General features: G+C 37.3%; 1 protein-coding gene across 1 annotated transcript in view; it reads right to left on the reverse strand.

The window, feature by feature from the left end:
• The window catches only part of PLXDC2 (plexin domain containing 2), a 247,895-nt gene that overhangs the window by 97,400 nt on the left and 126,444 nt on the right, over nucleotides 1–24,051 (reverse strand). The window contains exons 3-4 of the mRNA XM_066316433.1: nucleotides 16,805–16,951; nucleotides 11,991–12,060 (exon numbers count right to left, since the gene is read on the reverse strand). Coding sequence (XP_066172530.1) covers nucleotides 11,991–12,060; nucleotides 16,805–16,951 — 217 coding nt within the window. The remainder of the gene's footprint in view (nucleotides 1–11,990; nucleotides 12,061–16,804; nucleotides 16,952–24,051) is intronic.

The following is a 24,051-nucleotide window of genomic DNA, read 5'->3' on the forward strand; positions in this document are numbered from 1 at the left end:
AAAGCAGAGTTATAGGCTACACTTCAGCCTGCACGGATTTTGCAGTACAGTAATGGGTGAAGATAAAACACTTCTAACATGAATTGCAGGGCAGACCTTGGCTGAAGAGTTATACCAATGTTCTCTCTGGCAAGACAAGGCAGCGTTGAACCCACAAAAACTTGAAAGAGAAGCAGAATTTGCACAGATAGCCCTTTAAGGAGATGTCTATTTATCCCCTACCTAAGACTTGAGACCAGCACTGGTGAGTGAGGCAGGGTAAGGATCCCATGCTAGTGATTCTGGCTACCTTATAACTTCCTGGAAACATACTGGAAAGACATATCACCCAGCTGCTTTTCCAGGCTGATGTGGCATCACTGACAAAATGACACACAGAAAATGTGAAATTGTTAGAATATTATGGCCTAGTAGTCGTAGTTCTAAAATAAAAGTCCTGTTTACAATACTCACTGGTGCATGACGAAGCTCCTAAAAGTATTTGGAACTGAAACATATGAAAACAAATGTAGCTTTGAGGTAAGCTTTCCATTAAAACAACAAAAACATCTTTTTATTTTTTACTGATTTTCCTGACATGTCTTGTCATTAAATTTATGCTTTGTGACAAAGTTATCACTTTAAACCATGGCAAACCTCCATAAACCTCTAGTGGATTCTTTCCTTTGATTTTAGAAGAAATTTAGCCCTACATGCTTCTTTCCACTGCTCACACCTGGAACCATCTCCTCAGCAACAGGCATATGCATGAAAAAGCTCAAAGACTGGGGATGTCACAGCCCAGTGACAACATTGACAGAAGGAAAGGGGGAAGGGTGTGAATGCAGCCAAGGCCAAGACTGTTAGGAGGAGTGAAAAGCAAGTGAGAAAATTAAAGTCTCAATTGAAAACTGACAAAGATCCATGGGAATCTATTTATTTCAATGGCTTTGGTTTCAGAAAACAGATAAATACAAATCTGAACAATTTGCAAGGGTAATGAATTTACCAAGGACTGGCTTGAGAAGGTGGTTGCCAAGGAAGGAATGATGATATAATGAAGAGGCTGGCAACGGGCAACTGATTTTTCATAGTGTGCCTCAGACAACACTTTCATGCATTCTATTTTGCAACTGTTGCTCATGCAAAGCATGTTTCAAGAAAAGCAGCATTTGCTTTTCTTAAGACTCTCCAGGATTTAGGGATGGATGGACATGGACAGGTATCATACGACCATTGCTGTAAAGATATTAAGAAAATCTGTATTCCCTGTACAGTCAGAGATGTAAAAGAAATTCCATGTGCAGAATTTTACTTGACAGATCCCAAGTAGTGAAATTAGAACACTTTAGCTGAAGTAATAAATATAAAAAAGCCTTAAATAGATTTATTCATGTATTCATGTTCATAGTATTTCATACTATTCAACAGTTAGAGATACAGACAGGAAATAGAAATTAGGGGTGGTTTGTGGCTTTGGATACAACAATGCTGGAACTTCAATTGCAAGAAGAAAGAGAAAATATGTTTACTTTTTTAATAATCATGCTTATGACATGTAAAATTAAGTAACTACTTAATGTGAACCTGTGCTGTCTGTAGGATGATTCCAGCAGGATGATATTCTGCTGCTGCCTTCTTTTAGCTTTCACAAAATATTTCTGGCTTCCTCATCAGTGAGGGCCTGCACTGGGTCTCTGTGGGCTGATCTGGGGCCATTTCAGGATCCAATTTACGTTTTTAATTATATTTCTCCAGGAACAATTTCAGTGTTCACTTTTAAGTCCTTCATTGATTTTAATTAATCCTGTGTAAGCTTCCAAACTTTTCTTTTTGATAACAACAAGCTGCTTATAGCACAACAACCAGAAATTCCACAGTTACTAATGCAGCTGGAAATCAAGTGTATTGTCACTTGCTGTAATTGCTTTGGATCTACTGCAAGTGGCCCCAAAAATAGGTAAGTCTGAAGCAAAATATAGGGACAAGAAATCTGGTTTGCCAAAATACTTCAAGTGTAAATTAGGACATTGTTTCAAGACTTTAGATTTCTATCTTTATTGCAACTTGTTTTGTTATTAATTAACTTTCGGATGACACTATACCACATATCGACACATCATGTTAAAGTTACTAGAGGTAATGCAACAGATTAAGTAACAAAGGTAACACAGAATAAATACCTAACTGTTGTACTAACATTGCATTGGCTTAAACACCTTGACACACATCATCCTGTGAGCTGTTGGAGTTGTGTTTAAGGTAATAAAATGCACAGCATAAAAATGGAGTAAGACCCCTCCATTGATAGAAAACAAATTATTAACTGGATATGATTCTTACCTACAGCTTTAAAAACATCACTTAGCTGAATTGATATTGTAGCTGATGAGTACTTCCCAATATAATATTTCCAATTTCTTTTCCTGACAGAATTAAAGGTACTCTATCTACACAGGCAAAACTCTTGCCCGTACTACTCTCTTCTTTTGCACCTAATGCTACCCATGCGAAGTGGAAAAAACCCAAATAAACAGACTGTGACACTTTTCTCTTTGATTACTACTTTGCTACAACTTACAAACATACTCCATGACTTCAGAGAGGAGAAGTGTTGAGTGTTGCTGCTTCCTGCCATTGCAGACCATGTTTTAACAGAGCACAGAATCACTAGGTTGGAAGAGACTTACAAGATCATTGAGTACAGTCCATGCCCTAACACCTCAACTAAACCATGCCACTGAGTGCCACATCCAGTCTTTTTTCTAAACACATCCAGGGATGATAACTCCACCTCCCCCCTGGGCAAACAATTCCAGTATTTTATCACCCTTTCTGTAAAAAACTTTTTCTTATATCCAATCTATATTTCCCCTGGCACTATTTAAGACTGTGTCCTCTCGTTCTGTCAGTTGCTGCCTGGAGAAAGAGAACAACCCCCACCCGACTACAACTACATTCAGGAAGCTGTAGAGAGGGATAAGGTCACCTCTGAGTCTCCTTTTCTCCAGGCTAAACACCCCCAGCTCCCTCAGTCATTCCTCATATGGCTTGTGTTCCAAGCCCCTCACCAGCCTCGTTGCCTCCTCTGGACACTCTCAAGCATCTCAACGTCCTTCCTGAACTGAGGGGCCAGAGCTGAACGCAGTACTCAAGGTGTGGCCTCACCAGGGCTGAGTACAGGGGAAGAATGACCTCCCTGCTCCTGCTGGCCACACCATTCCTGATCCAGGCCAGGAAGCCATTGGCATTACCCATAGGCATTCAATCTCGCTGTCATTAGTTTCAATTCCCATGGCACCAAAAGCACCCCTCCATTTCTTCTGTCTTTCCCATCTCTTCTGAAGAGCTTGTACCTAATCAGTGAAGTGCTCCAGTTATGTGAGTTGTCCCACCATGGTTCCATGATGGCAACTACATCATAGCTTTACTGCTGTACCATGGCCTCAGCTCTTCTTGTTTGTTACCCACGTGCATACCTATGTGCATTAATGTACATGCACCTCAGCTCGGCTACTGATTTCACCCCTAACTCAGGTTTACTACCCTTAGGCCTGCTTCCAAACAGCCCAGCTGCATCATCTTTGCCCTTCAAACCTAGTTCAAAGCCCTCTGAACAAGTTCCACCAGTTCATGAGCTAAAATCTTCCTGCCCTTAACAGAGAGATGGAGCCCATCCAGTTCCAGCAGGCCAGGTGCCGTAAAAGTTGCCCCATGGTCTAAGAACCCAAAATTTTGCCCATGACACCAACCCTTGAGCCACTTGTTGATAATGTGGGGTCTCCTATTCCGTTCCATTGTTTTTCTCTGCCACCAAAGGGACTGAGCAGAACACTACTTGTGCTACTATCCTATCAACCATTTGACCCAGTCCCTAAAGTCCCTTTGCCCTGATGCTCCTGTTTTTAATCTTATCACTGCCAGCCTAGAGTATCAGCAGTGGGTAATAATCAGAGGGCTGAATCAGCCCAAGGAGTCTTGGTAATATCCCATTCCCAAGCTCCAGGGGGGCTACAGACCTCCCTGTGGGATGGGTATGGTCAATAAATGGGGCCCTCTGTTCCCCTCAGAAGGGAGTCACCCACTATGACTACCCTTCTTTTCTTTTTAATGCTAGAGGTGAGGGTCCATCTGACAAAGTGTAATTGGGAGGCTCTCTGGGCAGATCATTTTCTTCTGTGTCATCTGCCTGACCCTCTAGATCCAGAGCTTCATACCTATTCTGAAGTGGCACCTGGGTAGGTGGTGGGGGTCAGGAGGAATTTTTATTACCTCCCCCAGTAGGGACCCCTTTCCACTCTCCTTCATGCACCAGGTGCCCTCCTACTGCTGACAGTGAGAGGCAGTGGGACTGGTGGGCAGTGGGAGGGCTCCTGGTGGATGAAGGGGAGTGGCTGACTGGTGGGTCTCCCTCAAGGGTGGAAGGGTGGAACTCCATCAATCTATTTCCCTTTAATTTTCCCTAATACTCCTTTGTCCTTCAACTTCCTCCCTAAGCTTGGCCACCAGCGAAAGGAGATCATTCACCAGTTCACACTGTAGACAGGCTTCTTCTGCAACGTAGCTGGTACCACTGATAGCTCAAACACTCTGCACAGGAAGGGGTCTGGACAGATGCATTCTTTTTGGAGAATTCTATTTGGCTACATACACTTTTACTAACTGCAGCTGTTGATTGTGTAAAAACCATTACTAACAGAAAAGCCTCAAACCAACTAACCAACGAAAACACAACAAACTAAAAACCCCACTAGCAGGAGGAAACTTGCAACCCTGGCTGCGCTAACTGCTGTGCAAACTGCTATGCCACGACCTCACAGATGTGCCACGCTCACTAGAGCCCACTTTTAATCACCCCACTGCTGGCTGGAGGAAATGCTCACCCTAAACCTGTGTGGCTAACGAGAATGAGGAACTCACCTGCTCAGTGCTCTTGTAATCACCCTTCTGCTTGCAGAAATGGAGAGCTGCCCTGACATGAGGTGCAGATAATTAGGGAAGCACCCTGTGGCAATCTAAGGAGCATTACAGCTCATTTTGACAGCAATAGGATTGGGATATAATTTCTATGAACACTTGTCTTAACAGTCATTTCTTAAGGAAGCCAATTAATCAGTCGGTGCAGGTGCCAGATTTCAGCAGAACAATATGAATTTTGTAAGTATTCTAGGAACAAGAATACAAACGTGTGACCTTTACAGATACAGAGGATGATAACATGCTAAAGAGAATGAAGCCCTCAGTTTCCCTGGTTTTTATGAGCAATCATCAATGGTACCTGGTGCTACGGGGTACTAGTCCAAAATTATAAAACTGTGTTTACAGCTGCCTGATTTGAGATGTAAAATAGGTTTCCCTTAAAAGTTCAAGGAAAAGAGCCTTCATTAAGATGCCCATGAGATTAAGTGACATAAAAGATTTTACTGCCCTTTGGGAATAATATTGATATTAGTAGGAATTCAATACATTAAAAAAAGTAAACCCAAACAGTAAGAAAACCAGGAAAAACTATCTTTTGTCAAAGTTAGAAATAAACTTTTTCAGGAAAACTTTCAATAATATTTGGACAAACTAAAAATCACCTCTTATTAGAAACAATGCAACTTATAGTAGTCTTTATATTTATTAATATTAACTCTGAGCTGAATTTTTTTATACAATTCTCAGTCTGAATGGTCTCTAAATACTCCATGCTTGGACTGACTCAATTTTTTAAAAAATTTTGTAACCAAATAATATCATAATCTTAATTTTGGCCTTATGAAATAGATAAATCCAAGTACTATTTTACAAATCTTACAAGATTTATGAACTGACCACATTGCATTTGGCATAGGAATTCCACACTTACACATAATTTTTATGAACTGCTATCTTACAGCATCAAAAGATGTTGTTTCTCACTCCTCATCAGGAATGTCCCCTTTTAATTAGAAGCTATAGGCAGAAATGCATTGAAGTTTTTTTTTTTTAAACTCATAAGCATGTACCAAACCAAAGGAACACTATATTTTGTAGTAGCTGGAGAAAATAAAGATTTGCTAAGCATGAATAATCTTTACTATGAGGTAATAGAATAATATTATTGAGACTTTGAATGCTACTGTAAAGGCTAAGCATAAGATAAATGCTTAATAAAAAATTATACTATAAAAAGTTATGGATCCATTTTAGACATAGTCTATACCTAACAACTTCCTGTGTTCAGTGGAGTGGTTTTCAGCAACCTTGAAGGCTCTTTGCCTTACCATTAAATAATTTAATTTATTGTTCTTTTCTGCGAAGTTTTATTTAAATTTTAAATTGTATTTAATGCTTATTTGACAATACATGTGGACAAATACTTTGGCTACTTATGTTTTATTCTATGAAACAGTCTTACAAAACAGCATTTATGGTCATTTTAAGCCGTTACCACTTCAGTACCACTACTGCCCATAATCATCACAAAGCTGGCAAATGCCTTGATATATGATTAGAGTAATATCAAGGCATATGGAATGCTTTTATTTTTTTTCCCTTAAATTTTATCATTCTCTTTTGCCCTAAGTGCTTCTGATCCAATTTGTAAAGACAAAACATTAGTGTGGGAATGGAAAGGGTTATAAGAGTTCAGCAAGAAAAGGTAGGCAAAGCAGAGTTTCCAGGGCGTGGTTAGTCCCTTACAAAGACAGGAAGGGTATTCCCAGGAACCTTGACACAGGAGTTACAGGCAAAGGAAGCTTTACAGAGAGAAAAAAATTTGTTACAACTGCACGGCAATATAAGACATCAGAAAAAGACAAGGTAAATGAAGGCAATTCTGTGAGCTAGTCAACAACCAGACCTCCACAGTCCCTTCAGAGTGAGCTGCCCACTGCTGACGACAAGTGTAATCCCCTGTAAAAGACAAAAACTAATCTGAGACAGTAATTTTGGCTGGAAACACTGTGTTTCACTCTGCTTTGTATCACCTTTGCCATTTAACAGATGTTGCCCATAGGGCAATTTGGGTTGTCAAAGAACTCTTCATTAAGTGATGAACACATCTCCTGCTGGCTCCTGTGCTGAAAGGTTCAGAGCAGCAGGAACAGTCAGAAAAACCTCGCTGAAATTTCCAAATAAAATGCTCTACTCAGGACACTGATAATTCGAAGATGCAGGTAAATTTTACTCTTCCTGTCCACTGGTTTGGAAGTTTAAGAAAATAAATGCATGAGATGCAGGGAAAATAATTCATTAGCATAGACTTTCTGCAGGCTGCAAATTCACAACCATCCTCACCTTTAACAAGGTCAAGTCCTGAGCCCATGGTCCCTTTTCTTTCCATAACACCACCAGCTAGGACAAGTTTCCCTCCTGCTCAGAGGTATTGCTCTGTGTACCAACACAGAAAGATAGGGCTGAGACAGTGCAACATCAGGCTTTATTCCTTCCCCGTAGTGTACTCTCTCTCTCTCTGTCATTGATCCATTTTCCTTGAAAGTACTCCAAAATGTGATGGAAATTGTATTAGAATTCTCCACACTTTGGTACCTATTTTTCATATCCCTCCTGCTACACTGAAAACAGTAAAATTGAACAGAGTTCCATAATGAAATATACACATCCAACATCCAAAAGGAAATTTAAAGTGTTGTCTTTTTTATAAACTTCAGCTTTTAAGCAGCTAACCAACCAGCTTGCTAACAAGAGATATTTTGCCTCTGCTACTTTCCCACAAGTCATATGTACGCTTAAAAGGATTTGATACTGAAATAAGTGTGATTCCTCATGAGAATGAAAGATTATTTTGAATCAGTTATTCTGACTAGTCAGGGTTTAGGAACCATGCTCAGGTACCTCACAGCTGCTCCTCAACCCAAGATCCAAATAACATCAGGTTTCAGTAGAAAAATTAGCTCAGTATTTTCAATGCTTGTCTTCTTATCAATAGAGTGCAAGACAGTTGTAGTTTTGACGAAAAGCTGTGTGAATCTTGGATGCACAAATCTCTTTGGAGTCTCTTTCTTTCATAAATACAAGTATTTTTAAGCACAAGATCTGGCCTTAGTTAGTAATAATCATACAAAGAGTTCTTGATTTCTGTTTTAGAAAACTATCAGCTTTAATTTGAGTACACTGTGATTTATACTAGGATGGCTTTTTATTTCTTTGTTTGGTACTCCTTTGATTGACAGTGGTAGAAATGCTCAGGCACAATCCTCACCATAAGAATTATTTCAAACAATTCCTCCATCTGGAATATTCCTCTAGTGAAAGATGATTCACCAAATATCATCTCACCAGAATTTAATACAATATTTTAAAATTCAGCTGCTTCCTTTAATTTCAGCAATTTGCCATTACACAGGGTAGGTGGACATTTCTGGAACCTTCTTCATACTAGCTAGCAAAATGTCTCAATATTCAGCATTATAAATCTAAAAATGTAACCACCTAGTCAATTCAATTTCTACTGTTATTGTTATGTTTGATTAATGCTGGGCAGTGCTTGCACAGAAATGCCTTTCCTGCTCCCTGCAATACTCAGAGAAATTTAATGTCCATGAAAAATGCCATAAAAGAAAAAAAAACCCAAATAACTTACAATATCTGATATAAAATTGCACTAAAAATTAGAGACTGATAAACAAAACAAATGAACAAAAAAGCTCCGCAGAGAATAAACAAGAAGGGCTTACTACCATGAACATGGAAATTTAAGACAGCCAGCAATGAATTTTACAGCATGTTGGATAGGATGTGGGGCCACACAGCTTCAAGGATGCCCATGAGAAGGGTTATGGTAGTGCATGGAGAGATGTAACAAATGAGGGTTTTCCCAGCTCCACTGAGCTCCATGAGGGTAGTCAGTGACAGGCAACAAGCAGATTTCATATACTCAGCTCTCAGCATTGCACAACATGACTTGCTATCTCACAAATATGCTTTTACCAAAATAATCACATTTTCGGCCTGTAGGCCACAAACTTGAGAAAGCTTCACAAAAAACAAAATTCTTGTTTGAGAACTATATATAGAGAAATGTCTGTATAGCAAAGAAACAATTACTAATTTTGTTAATAATTATTTCAACTCTAATATATAATTCCTATAACAATATATAAACTTTTCAAATACAAAGACAACAGTGAATAAAACCCTCAAACTATTGATTTTCATTCCCCATTCTTCCTTTTCTTAGTTAAACACAATCAACTCATCAAAACTATTTGGAAGAGGAAATAAATATTAGCTAAAGAGAAAAAAAAGTTGAGTTTTAAGTCACAGTGATTCCAAAATCATCCTAAGTAATTTGGGAACCCTACTATGCCACAATGCACACTCCATCAAGAATGGCAAAAACCATTTGGGTAGATGTTTTTATTGTGACAGGAATTTAACATGCCATCGTCCTTGACTTCCCTTTTAAGATTGTTATTTAATTTATGATTCAGATGTAAAAACCGCTTTGTAGTGTTGTCATTAACATAATTAATAATATCTCACTCTCCAGGACGTGGACATTTGTCACATGGGAGTTCTGCACACAATAACTTTGTCATTTTTTTGCTGTCAGAATAACCTCTGGAGGTATTCCAGGTCTCTAATAATACTAATGCCATTGTAAAGTCTTGATTACTAAGAAATAGCAGACCACAGAGTATATGAAGCACGTGGAATCTGTATTCATATTTTGTTATCATAAATCATTGGTGGTGAAGTGTGATGCTTAGCCTAGCAACAAAATTTGTAAATATATCTGAATCAAAACACTTTTAGATAGTTAGTAGAGAACTAAACCTTTCTTTTCCTACTAGATGAGTTTAGGAGGCTTGTAGTTGTAGTAAAGGTTGCATCTTATCCTGGACTGACAGAATGATTTATAGTTACTGAGCATTTTAAAATCTACTATTATATAGATCTTTTTCATTCTTAATTCTGAGGTGGAAAAATCATGAAAATGTCAATGAAAGACAGAAATATCTCTGTGCTAATGTCAAGGTTGTACATTAAAAAAACTGATTTTAAGTCCTTTTTAGCTTGACAATAATCTACAGATCTATTTACAGGAATAATATTTTATTTAGTCAAAAGGGAGCAAAAAAAGGAGAAAGTGTTCCATTAATAACAAGAGAAAAGAATCCTGCAGAGCTGAAGTCATTTTTATATTCTGACATTAAAAAAAAAAAAAAAAGAAAACAGAAGACAAAACCACTTAAATTCCCCAGACCACTTAAATTCCCCAGATACGCTGTATCAAAAAGAAAAAAATTATATACCTCACAAATGGCCACTATGCAGTTCACCTCATGAGATTAACTTTCCTTCCAAGACTTCTAGGTCTGATGGAGAAACTGGTCAGAGCAGTGTAATAGTGAAAGTGGTAAAGTAGTAAAAATTCAGGACTTGCATTAAATGGGAAGTCTCAGCAGAATGATCATACAAAAAAGAATTACTTGGAGAGAGCGAACTTTGTGAAATTTTAAGAAACGAAGCACAGCAGTAAGAGTAATGAGACATTTAGGAGATGAACCCTGTCCCCTCATTGCTGTTTCAGTTTTGCAGGATCCATGGATCCATCCCGTCCTTTCTTGCTACACAGGTCACATGCTTGATTTTGGCAGCCCAACAAATGCAACTCCTCTAATAAGGAATACACAACTAGGCATTGATGATCAAGCATCAAAACGAAACTAACAGTGAAGCAGAATGGAAATCAGACAAATCTCAAAATCAGTGTTTCTTGGCTTATCTGATTCAAATCAGCATCAAAATGTCATTGCTGATCAAGAAGAGAAAACTGATACTGAAGTCACTTCATAATTCTGCATCCTTTTTTTTTTATCATTCTACTGCAAATCAACCTTTACTATCAGCCTTTTTTCACCTTTGTCCATCACTTGTATTCTGCTTTGGTAGCAAAATGAAGATCCTGATAGGAAGCATGACAAGAACCTCTGTTCCAGTTCCCACTCTTGTTAAGACACTGGCTGCAGTTCCACTCTAATCTTTTAGTCATAACCTGCCCATTCAGGGCTCCAGTGGGACATGGATATCCCCTGATTGTGTCGGTCTGGACCCCTGCAGGAAGAGGAACTTTGATCAGGGACAGGGCAGAATTGATCCTGATGATGGTGGCTCCTATTTCTGCCTGTTTGTCCTGTCATGTCTCTAGGCTCGGCACCATCACCAGGATCTGTGAACTTGCTGCATATGTTCAAGGACCAGAGGATCTTCTGGGTGTGCTCTCCATGGTGCTGCCTTATGCCTCCCCACTTTCATTTTTTACTATGACTCCTTCTCCTTCTTTTTCTCATTTGTTGTCTTCCACATCATCTCCTTTTCCTTGTCTCATTAGAATTAAGTTGCCTTTCAAGGAGGTGGAGTAGGAGGGGAACACAAGGAGCTGATGGCTGTTCCCAGTGCAGGAGATCAGTGCAAGAAGCAATCAGCACCAGCGGGAGGGAGAACCCAAACCATGAGCCATCAGTGGTGTCCAGAGCTGCCAGACTGGGAGCTTGAGCTGGCCCTACCTCCCTTCTCACCCCACCTCTCTCATGGAAAGAGGACAGGAAGGCCATATTTTCAGAGGCTGTACCACACCATGACAATGCACTGTGATGAGTTTGCCTTACAGGTGACAGCTGCTCTACTTTTAGCAGCACTTCTCATCTTTGGGCAGGAAATCCCCTCCCCTCGTGCAGTCAGACCCTGTCTCCCTCCTTGTTCTGGCTCCAGCGCTCTCACCTCCAGTGCAACTGCTAAACACATGTACACCTAAGTTCTGGGGGAAATATCTAAACAGAAAAGGATTAATGCTGTAAAGTCTTAGAATGAGATGGGTTTATACGAGTTCAACTTAAACTGCTGGAGGTTTTTCATCATATTGATATTTTGTGATTTTCTTTTTGTCGACAGGAAGATTTCCTAAATAAAAGCTGCAGTTTATCTCTTGACATAGGCAAGCAGCGGAAAAAAAGTATTTTAAATAGCTGCAAGAAACTCTTCTCATCTTACTCAACGTAAATGGTTAGAAAGCCACTTACCGCCAGTTGCCACAGTAATTTCACGTAGAAAATGTCCGTAAAATGGAAAATCAAAGGACAGATTCACTCTCTGGAAGGAATAACAGGAGAAAATAATATCAATATTGAGCAGAACATTAAGAGAAAAAAGATGAACAGTCATCTACTTCAAATATCTCTTTCATTGCTTTTTATTTTTCACTGGAGACTTGTTATTCTTAATTTGCAATTGCCAGTAGCTAACTGGAAAGAATTCTAAGGAGCACTTAAACACTTAAAGCAGTGGATCTTTATAACAGAAAATTTCAGAAGTGAGAATATATAAACAGACATTGTAACTCAATCACAAGAATAAAATTAATAAAAGATTTGTAGAGTTTCTCCTTAAAATACTGTCGCTTTAACCTTTTCCTTAAAAGGACCCATCAATATCTAAAGCCTTAGAAATACCTATATTTTACAGGATTCCTGCTACTTTGGCTGATGGCATTCTGCTGCTCAGCCACAGCAGCCTTCAGACTCAAGCGCTGTCCCTGATATCCTGATGCTGGCTGAGTGCCTGTCTGATGAAGGCTGGTCACTGGAAAGCAATTTCTCCATTGAGCCCATATGACACCATCTCCTAAAACTCTCTATACTCTCATCTAGGAGATGGAATGATGTATAAAGAAATATTCAACAGAAGCAATAACAAACTCTATTTAAGCTACTTATTACAAAACAAACCAAAAATAAATAAAATTTTGAAAATAGTCTTTTTCCTCCATTTACCTACTAGAGGTGACTATCCTCTGTCATCTGAATTCATAGCAGAGAATTGTAATTTGGGGAAGGAACTCTTCCCCTCAACTAAACTCACCATAAAGCAACATTCAAATTCAAACTCATTTTGCCTCTCTGCCTATGGCTTTATTTTTTCCATTCTTTTCCCAAAGCTCAATGATTATTGTGGCCACTCCTAATTATCACCTTGTGTGCTACCTGGTTAAACTCTGAATAAATTAGTGGTCATGGCAGAAAGGATTGCTGAAATTTCAGCAAGGTTTTTTCACTGTTTATATATAATATGCTGTGAAAAACACATCTCTTCCAAAATGGTCAAAATACTAAATACGACACACGCAGTCCATTATTCCTTCTTTTAGAGGATATACTACAGTAAGTGTGAAGAAGGGTCGTTGGTGACTGTCCCTCGATTGTAACTTTTGAGAAAGGGCAGCAGTCCACACATTTTGTAAAAGGAGGAAAGGAAGGAAGATGAAAAGTACTCTTTTGTCCTTATTTTCCATACCATTATTTCTGTCTTGTGTTTATTATTTTCAGGTTCTTGTCTCAAGAAGAATTATATTTACATCAACAGAAATGTTTAAAGAATTATTTAGCATGAAATTAGTAGTTGAAGACTTACAGTAACTTTAAATTAGATTTGCTTTCCATTTAAGTGTAAGACAGAATTACGACTGGATTAACACATTTTTTGTTTGTTTTTAATTAGAATGCAGAATCCATCCAATGTGTTAATTGTACTGAGTAGGTTCTAATGACCTTTTCTGTATATACATAAATATGGATGTACAACTGAATATTTCTAATCAAAAATAGCATATGCAAAAGACAGCACATGAATTAACTCATACAAATTTTCTTTTACCATGTTCTACAGCTTTCACTGCTGAAATGTATGCTACATCTATGAATGCACTCAAATTAAATTGTTTTATCAAACATAATTTGAAGAACTCTGTTAAAACTACCAATTTTCTGACCAAACTTTCCTTCTTTCCTTTCTACATCATCCTCCATTTTACCTACTCATTTTAACTTTCTGAATCATAGTAACCATTAAAGCATTTCAAATGAAAACTGTGTCCCCTTATCTAAACTACTATAATATAAACATTAGTATAAAGATGTTTGCAACAAAACTTGATCCCATTCCCACTCAAGCCAGACACAGATCTCCCACTGACTTAAGTCAAAGCGTGATACCTTAAATTCTGATAATGTAAAAATGTTGGACATAGCCAATTTTTTAGCATAACACTGTAAGAACCAACATGATTTAAGTATTATTTTGGAAGGGAATATTCTAAAATTTTGCTTCTATTTTGATGCTAGAAAGGATACCTTGCTTTTAAGAAAGAATATCAGAATTTTCAATCCATGAAATAAAAACATTTTATCTATGCATAAATGTTAGAATGGACTGGAAGAAAAGGGAGTTGAGTTCCCAAGTATGACGTTTCCTGTATTCAAGTTCAGTGTTTGAGTAATCAGCTTTTAGATATCTAATCTAAAGACACTGAATATCAAAGCCACCTCTAAAATTTTATTATGTGGTTAAGAAGATAGAGGGAATATATTGAAAAAAAAAACACCCTTACGACTAGTGTTATAAATCCTGTAGTGTTAGACATTTTAATTGCTCCATTAATATATGCTTGCTACTTTCCACAAACAATTACTATGCTGTTTATAAAGTCAAACCATCTCATGGATCCTCTCCAGGATTCTCTCCAGTCTTTACGACTTTTCTTGCAGAAGCAAAACCAACTGACAGCTTCTGGGAACTCTCAGGATTATTTACTTCCAAATGAAGGAAAGCACGCAAATTGAGCATAAAATTGTTAGCATTCAAAGAATCTCTGACATCGTAAATTAATTCCATAATATTTAGCATGTAATAATTTATCTCCTGGTTCTATTGTCAAATCGGAGAATAATACTTATAAAATATCACATAAGTCATTGAGTCACAGCAAGATGCGCAAAACGGCTTTTTCAAAAGAGTAATACCAAAGTTTATGGGAGAGAAGGTAAGAGATTGCTGCTGAGCTATGCATGATCTCAAAATATATGATTCTGCAGTTGTACAGTTATAAAGATCACATCTCTCTGTTAAACACCTTTGTTGTGCAGTACATATGGATGTTGTTTACTTGGACACACACATACAAAAAATCAATTATTGATGCCTAAATAAGGAAAAAAACCTTACAGGATGATTCTGATACTTTTTCATCCTTTAGGGGACATAAAGCAGATATGGAAAAGGGGTCTTTAAAACTCTATGTAGTGGGCATGGCTACAGCCACTCAAGTTCATAGTCCAAGATTTTTGGGTAAACATGAAAAGAGATGGATACCAGTGTGCTAAAAAGGGACCAGAGCCTTCTCTACTGGAGCTGGCACAAAGGCAGAGAGGGCCTGACATTCAGAATAAAGGTCTTAAACCACTTGCTTCGGGGAGAGACGGCTGAAGCCCTCAAGGTTCCATTTGCCATGCTGAATGGTCCTCTACACTGATCCCACACCAGACCAAAGATATTGCCTTGTTCTAGCCTCTAGTTTAAGAACTTCAACAAAATGTCCCCCTTGGGATGGATATTTTACTTGCATAATATCAGGGATCCAATTGGAAACAAAAGTGCTTACAACAAAGACATGGAATGGTGTCATATTTACTAATCATTAAACATGGGTTAAAATTTTAAATTTATTTATTACCTTTCCTTTTGGCATATTTCCTTTCTTTCCATCAACACAGAGCACCAAGATCCCACATGAAGTAGACAAGACAGACAACACAGGTCCTCAATTTTACCCTTGAGGTTCTTTTTTTCCTCATTAGAATCAAATTGCCTTAAGAAAATAGCTGATACGCTGTTTTATTAAGTCTACCCCAAAGACATATAACTGTTTGAATTTGCATTTGCATTATCCCTGCCTGCCTCCAGTCTTTTAACTATGAAGCATATATTTTTTGAATTGGACTCTCTGTCAGTTACATGCACTGGATTTATCACCTCACTCTGCTTTCTATATTCTGACTTAAATACCACAGTATTTCTTTTTGCTGCCTCTTGCATTCCTCTGAGAAATCACCCAGCTTGTGCCAGGGAGAAAACAGATTTACAAAGGAAATGATGAATTAAATGTGGGCGTTCTCTCAGCTTTGAAACTGTTAAACACACCTGTATCTTTAAAAACTGTACAACCTTTAAGTAAGGCATTCACTAGGTTTTGTTTTAAACTGGCAAAACCCAAAGACTTTGTTTTGGAGCTAAGTTGCTGAGTGGATGAAACAAGAGTCTCTTCAACCACAGTTGAGTTGTATTTTCTGTATTTAATTTATGCTAATATTGGCTCTTCTGTGTATGCAGCTTCTAATCACAGGTGAGAACAGAGAATACAATCTCTAAATCAGAATACAATCTCTAAAGCATACAATACAGATTCCATTTTTAAGCATGTAAGCCTATTATTTTTATATCCACTTTACCAGCAGCATGACTACAATAAGTTAAATATGATTGTTATTCAGAGTCCAATTTATTTATTTGCTGATAACCTAAAATTGTGATCACATAATTTCTGTTACTATATGACATTCTCGTTAGCTTTATCAATTGTTAAAAAGGAAATATAAGCGTGACACCTCATATAAAACAGAAGGGCAAACATACCACATACATTCCATGAGAGACTTTAAACTTCATCAGCTTCATCCTGAACCCAGCTCTTTTACTATTAAACTTAACAGTAAAATTCCCTCTGATTTCATCAACACAAGTGGTTTACCATTTGATAGCTTGTGATTCTTAGGAACAGAGGAAAATTTTAAATATATTTGTAAAGGCATCTCTGAAGAACTGTTACAGAAGGTTCAAAAAGTTCAAAGAATCATTTGATAACAATAGTGTAAAGACTTCCACAGCTTAACTAGAATTCAAAGATACAGCTCTGTGAACAACAGGCATGGAACTTAGTAACACTGCCGTGGGTGTCACTGGAGAAAAATATCCACGTTAGTCAAAAAAGAAAATGATAACTTACTGCTGCTTGACGATGGGTATTAGAAAGGATCCCATGAATCTTTACTTTGTCCTTTTCCATTTGGTCTATATTGACCCACAAATCCCGGCTGGTAGAATCATACGGGCCATATGTCCTTGATGTATAATAATTATGATCTGTATCCTCCTGAGAAAGGAAAAAAACACAGAAAAAACCAGATTATAATGGAAGATGCACCTTAATTTTATAGGAAACTCACCCTTGAAATATTGCGTCCGGTTGCTCCTCCAAGAAACTCAGCAATGAAGGAAAAAGAGTAAATATTGTAAATATGTTGCAGAGACAGCTCTGCTCCTAACCACTAGTAGTTGACAAGGCAGTTACCTCATGCAATCACCTTACATTATGATTGTAATGTTTGGGATACCAAATACCAATCTTACAGGTTGTGTAATAACCACATCAGTGAAATCTATGGCAAAATGTTTGATGTCTTTGGAGGCAAGATGGACAGTTCCTGTAACAATGGCAACACTCTAATGAAGCCGTGAGAACCATTCAGAAATAACACCTTAAAAATTTGTAGTTTTTAACATTTCTGAACATAATTCACTAGATTATCCTACCAAAGAACATTGGAAACATTCCTGATAGCTGTAGGCTTACAATGCTATTTTATTTTAAATCTCCAAAAGTTTGGTTTACTGTAGATTTGCCTCTTCAAGACAGAAAAATATATACGTATTTGTGGAAGAGATCTTTCTAATTCTTGTGGTTTTAAAAAATACAGTAGTTGCTGTCGTGCTCCCATCACAGCAAATTTTTTTAAGGTCAATTACTGTGAAGGTCTCTACCTTCCTATTTAAGACAGAAAAAAAAGAAAAAAAAAGTGTGTGGTCTGAGGCAAGAAATTAAACTCCTCTCAGATTCCCAGTCTTTCTTTACTCAGACCAAGCTGTCGCAACCACAAAATATTTTAATCAACAGCATTGCCAGCTTTCTGCTGAATAGCTGCAAGTAATACTATAAAAGTAGTACATGGCAATATTTCTTAGTTCCATCCTTGCTCCCTCTCCTTCTAAGACAAAGTAAAAAAACCCCAAAGCCTCGATGATAGAGTTTGAAAATTAAAATAAACTCAGAAAACAAAGAGTACCATAGAAAATTGAAGAGGAGGACTTAGAATTTAGCATTACCCTGGTGATGGAGATATTCCTCTCCTGCTGTAGCTCCTGGATCCAGCCAGCCACATGGGAGCACCTTCAAATCAGGCCATGCTTCCATGCAGACCTGACATCTCCTCCCCACAACCCCAGATTGTACACAGCCCATTTTAGCTGACATGACCCTGAGCTGTAGACATCTGTGGCAAGGACTTATAGTCTAGTGACATCGTTCATGTCCTAGATTACACATATTGACCGCAAATTCTGTTTCTGCTGCATTTGAATCTACATTAACATCTTTACTGATATATCTTTAGCGGTTACAGATGTAATCAGGTTATTTTCTCCATGACAATTTCTGTATCTACTGTTGCACTTAGCATGCCAGGATGTACTTTATATGTCCAGTAAATCTCAGTAACAATTCTGAGGCAGCTTCTAACAACTTCACCAGCTCTCTGCTAGTCACCCAGGTAAACATAATTAAAACTACAGTGTCAGGAAGATGACAAAAGCCAGCTACCTTACCAAATTCTTTCCTCCTTTCATGGCCAACAGAAACAGTTATTGCTGTCATGTATACTATATAGGTACTGTTAATAAAAAGCTTTTGAAAACAAATATATATATTCCCAGTCCAATTTATCATTCTGAAAAAATGTCCTTAGTAAATAATGGTTACATTTAAGGGATACAAAATCTCAAGGAAAGAGCTCCAGAGACAAATAACAAGTAATTACCAAAACAGTTTGTTTCAGATAATCATGCAATATTTAAACTATAGTCAAAACTTTGCAAAGTTTTTTTGCATTTCAATTTTTTTAATAGCTTAAAAAACTACTTCAGTTAATTTCTAGTACCTAAGTTCCCAGTTCCACATCTAGAAGGCTCTAGCACTGAGCCTAGGTTGGTAGCTCTATAAGAATGTTTTAAATGGTATCTTGACCTAAGCTTAAAGCAGATTCATCAAACAGATTGTAAATCAAGCACTTAAATTACAGCCTTCAGCTCAAGATCTTGGTACTGGGTCAGCAATTACTTTTGTCTACCAAATTTGGTGTATAAAAAGTCTCGTTTAGTATTTTAATTCAAGTTACATAATATTTGATTATTTATCTATTCTGGAAGGAAACAAATTCATTTCTACTTGAATGATAGAAGGAAGACAGAATTCCTCTTCATAGCCTTCAAGCAGATGTATTTTATGAATATACTATTAATTACTTCTCTCTCACACCCTAATTTTTCTTAATCCCATCTGTAAATTTACAATCTGAAACAAAAAGGCACGTGCAGCTAACTACTAAAGTTGATGCGAGCACCTTGGGAGTTCCCAGTAAGTTAGGATCCAAGCTTCTGTTCCAAGTCACTGTTTTCATAGTTCCTAATTTGCATTACCATGGAAATGAAATTCTTGGAGTCTTTAATAAATATGATTTTATTGGTATCATTAGATACCTGTGAGTTTTCATTCTGTCAGATCTGTTTATATTCTTTGGCTGATTGTACCTGCTTCATAATATATTCCATTCCCTACAGGTAGGTACTACGTAAGAAGATAGAAAAATGTTTAAGAAATTTTACTGAATTTGCATGTGAACTACTCAATGAAAAAAATAATTTTAATAGTTATATGAGACAGAGTTAAAGTTCTGTTGATAATTAGAATTATATAAAAATACAATTATGAAGAGAAATAAACTTTTCAGTATCTATTAGTGACATAGAAGCATCTTACTGAACGAAAGGACATGCAGAGAAAGCAGAGAACATACCCTTTACAGCTTCAAGAAAGATTTTCTTTTTTCTTTCTTTTTCAGGTATTTGGGGGATATGAGTGTTATGTCCCACTGGATCTCTAGATGTTTTCAATTCTGTCCAATTTCTGTTTGTATATGAAGTACATAGCACCTTTCTTCTATGGAACAGTACAGCATTAAAGCAAAGGTTTTTTCCAGATATTCTTTGCACCAGCTATGAGGATTACTGTTGGCAACCTTTGTGAGCATAAAGGGAATATTTATTAGAACATCTCATAATACTTTTCTTTTGGGGAAATTAGTAATTTTTAACCTCAGGCAATACTTGATGCTGAGTTGCCATCTTATTGTTGATTGTAGAGATTAATTTCTTAGCTTTCACAAGGGATATTGTCTGATGACACTTTAAATATATTCCCATACTTCTCCAAATACAACTGAATTTTTCAGGAAAACTGAATACATGCACTACTTGTAAAAGCACAGCACAAAGTGAAGATTAAGCCTTCTTTAAGTACTTGGTGTTCAGTATTTGTCAAATTCAAAGACCTAACTTCCATTCCATGCATTACATATACAGATAATCCCAAATACAGTCCAAACATCACATACTCATTTCATCAGTAACTGCTGTCCTTTAACAGATTAAGGCTTCAAATGTCTGATGTGATCTTTCGCAATCAAGATAACAAAAAGTAACTAGATGTGCTATTTAAAAGTAACAACTACATTATGCCTCTGACATTAGTTCAAATTATTAATCAGAATTCTGGCCACAGATGTATGTGAAAATAGTATCAAAACAAACATGCAACAATAAGTTTCCTCCTTAATTAAGACACCATGATTCTGTGATGATACAATCACATAGGTAAACATGGGCCTTTTTAGACTGAATTCTTTTCCTGTTACATTTTTTCTTTAATAGAAACTGAAAAGTAATATAAACCTCCAGGAGACAGAGGGTATTATCAAACAAGCTTTAAGGAGTAAGAGTTGCTGTTGAATCCAACTGCATGAATATTTTGTTTTTAAATACTGGATTCAATTTGATGCAAACCACAGACATTACTGAACAAGAAGTTCTGCCATCTGTCAAGCTCTCTCTGTGTAAGGCTGTAATTGAAGGAAACTAATAACTTCAACCAGAGAAAAAGAAAATGGCACACCCTAGAATGAGCTCTGCTGTTGCACAATAGTGGGAAGGAGGGAAGGAGGGAAGGAAGGAAGGAAGGAAGAAAGGGAGGAAGGGAGGGAGGAAGGGAATTATTATGGATCAGCCAACCAGATGGCCATTACATTTCAGCAGATTTTTTTGGCTGCCTTCTCCCCAGTACTGGAACATTGTTTGTGACATTATCAATGAAAAATCAAGCAATCGATTGATCAATCAATCAATTAATCAATCGATCATCCCATCCAAGGATCTTCATTTTCAGATCTTCCTTATCAAGTGTCATGAGCAAGGTGCAATAGAAGACAGCAAGACTGCATTTAATTTGATAAGTGTTGACCCTTTAAGTATGCTACTTATTGAAATTGCATTTCCAGGTTCAATTGAAATGAAAACATAATGTTAAAACTCTGAAGTCCTTAAGGATATGGTGATAGACTTTAGAGATGTTTAATTTTATCACTGTGAATGAAAGGATTGGTATCTGATTTTTAACAAATTGCCCAAATATTGCCAAACTCACAGACCAGGTTTATTTTTAAATTAACTGAAATTTCTGCCAGAAAATTTGTCACAAATTACTAGTTTCAGAAAGTTTTTACTTCTGAATACAAACATTTCTAGATTAATATCCTAATAAATTAACGAGAGAATAGTGTTTTCTAAAAGGTGCATTTGTAGACTAAAATTAAAACACTGGAAGTAGAAAACATGTAATTATATATTTTAAAACAGACTACTTTTCAGCAAAAAAAAGCAAAGATAACAATATTTCTTTGGGTATTTAGAGAAAGGAAATAAGCTAGCAATTAAAATTATTTCCCTAAGGAATAAAACTGTTGTGGCAGTCCATTTTGTAGAACGAAATAGAACACCTTTTCTATTTAAATAAGACAACAACGTGACAACAACAACACATACAGTTGAAAGAGCTGCCTCAAAACTATTCATACTTTTACCCAATTACATGTAATGCTGGCTAATCTCTTATGGTATCTCTGCCTATCATACCAGTAAAATATAGCCAAAAGTGACTTTTGAATTGTTTCAGAGTTTTGCTAGAAAACTGCTTTTAGATTTCTGAGCATTATTAATCCCCACCAGCTAAAAACAGCCCAAGGGGGAGAACAGAGGTGACAGCTTGGATAGGACTTGAGCCAGCTCTGCATTGCAGGTGATGGAAAGCCTCTTCTCAATAGCACGTTTTTGGGCCCTGAGAAGGGGCAAGAGAGATGCACGGTCACATTCCGCATTATCTGGGCAGGAGAAGCATGTGTGTGTGGTGTTGTAACTGATTTTCCTCATTTATTCACATTTTCTTTAGTCAGACACTGACTGAGATGGGGCAAGTGGCAAGGACACATGGAGAACATCCCTAGTATACTTGACATTAGCACAGGAGATGAGACAATACAAGAAATCATCACCTATCCTGAGATGGGGTCCTGGTGGGAAGATTAGGGCCAGAGAAAATGGGGATAGAGATTTTGCATGCAGCTGCCATATAACTCATTTTAACAGAATACTGTAGTAACAATCACAACATAGCAATGCTATGATTTACAGGTTTATAGGATCTGATAATCGAAGAACCCTGAGGAATACTTAACTTGAACTGGCCTCTCAAAACGTAAAAGCTCCAATTTCAGTAGGTAAGGTACATGTGGATTACAACATCAAAGTCTTACAGAGGTTATATATAGGGGCTGCTGCTTAGGAAGCTTGATTATTCTGAGGTGCTCAGAATTACCAATTTCATAAGCACTTAGCATCAAAGATAAGCTCTCTGCTGTTCAATTTCCTAACAAAAGTCTGTTCTGTATGAATCTACTGAGGAAACATGCAATTTAGAGAAATGCTTTTACACTGACTTGCTGCTTTCATAGTGACAAAGATACAATCTGGCATTTTTTCCATGGTTTTGTTGTTGTTGTTGTTATTTCTTTTGTTTGCATTTTTTTAATGTCTGATATGGGGAAAACTAAGGGGATATACATATATATATAGCAATATGGGCACAGCATACATACTCAACATCACTTGTGAATATCACTGTTGATGACACAAACCCTATACAAAACCCATTTTGACAGTTAATACAATGACTAATGAATGAGAGGAATCCAATCTAACTGAAGAGGAGATGCTATGTCTGAGTGCTTTGGTATTAAGAATGTCATCTCAAACTATATTCTCCAAGAAGAGGCTACATGAGTACACTGCAGAGTCCTGAAAGCCTATTGAGTGTGTGTGCAGTAGTCCTCACACTCAGGTTTTCACTAGTGCCAGTATGGAAGTCACTTTGCCCAGAATCTCACAGATTTACATCCAGAGGTTTTTATGGTAAAAATTAAATGCTGTCATCAGCTGGGATGAAACAAAGGATTTAGCTCACATCTCTTTTCCCCATGCAGACACAAGGCTTCACACAGCTCTGTAACAACTTAAGCTCCTAGGTTTTAAACTGCACTTTCCTGAACTCCTGACAGCATCTATAATGGAGAGTCACACATGCTGACAGACATTCTGCAAGAGAAGGATGCCATAAAACTGTTATTAATCCAGAAAGCCATTTAGTCTTTCTGGCTTTGTGAAAAGTCAATGTGGAGTCACTGCCTTTTCCATGATATTCAGCTGCTTTTGAAAGGAAGCTTCCCTCTTGGGGACTGCTATAAAACTGTCAGTCTATTTAGGGGTCATTACAGCAGGCTTATAAAGCCCTTTGGACTGTCTTGTCATATGAGACAAGCTTCAAAAGAGCAAAAATCTCTGTAATGCCTTACTTAAGAAAGGAAAAAAAGTCAAATCACCAGTCACTCAAAACCCAATTACAGGGAAATATTTATTATGCAGTTTTGTTCCTGATTTGTTGGAGCAGAAGTCTGAGAAATGGAATTCTGAAAATCTTTATTAACTGCTCTGTAGCATCCTCTCCACTAAAAGGCAATAAAAGGAACCATTTCAATACAATGCCCAAAAAAATGTCTAGCAGAAATTTTATTTTTGTATAATTATGACACAGGTTTTAGAGTTCATATTCCCATTTTTAAATATGTATATATGACTGAAGGGTTCATGAAACTGAAACTGCAAAAATGACTTTTTGTAAACATAAAAGCCTATCTGCCAGGTCTAGACTGCAGAGCATTAGTGGTTATGAACCACATCTGTTACCAGCTCTATTCT

Source organism: Sylvia atricapilla, chromosome 1, assembly GCF_009819655.1.
Source record: "Sylvia atricapilla isolate bSylAtr1 chromosome 1, bSylAtr1.pri, whole genome shotgun sequence".
Classification (NCBI taxonomy): Eukaryota; Metazoa; Chordata; class Aves; order Passeriformes; family Sylviidae; genus Sylvia; species Sylvia atricapilla.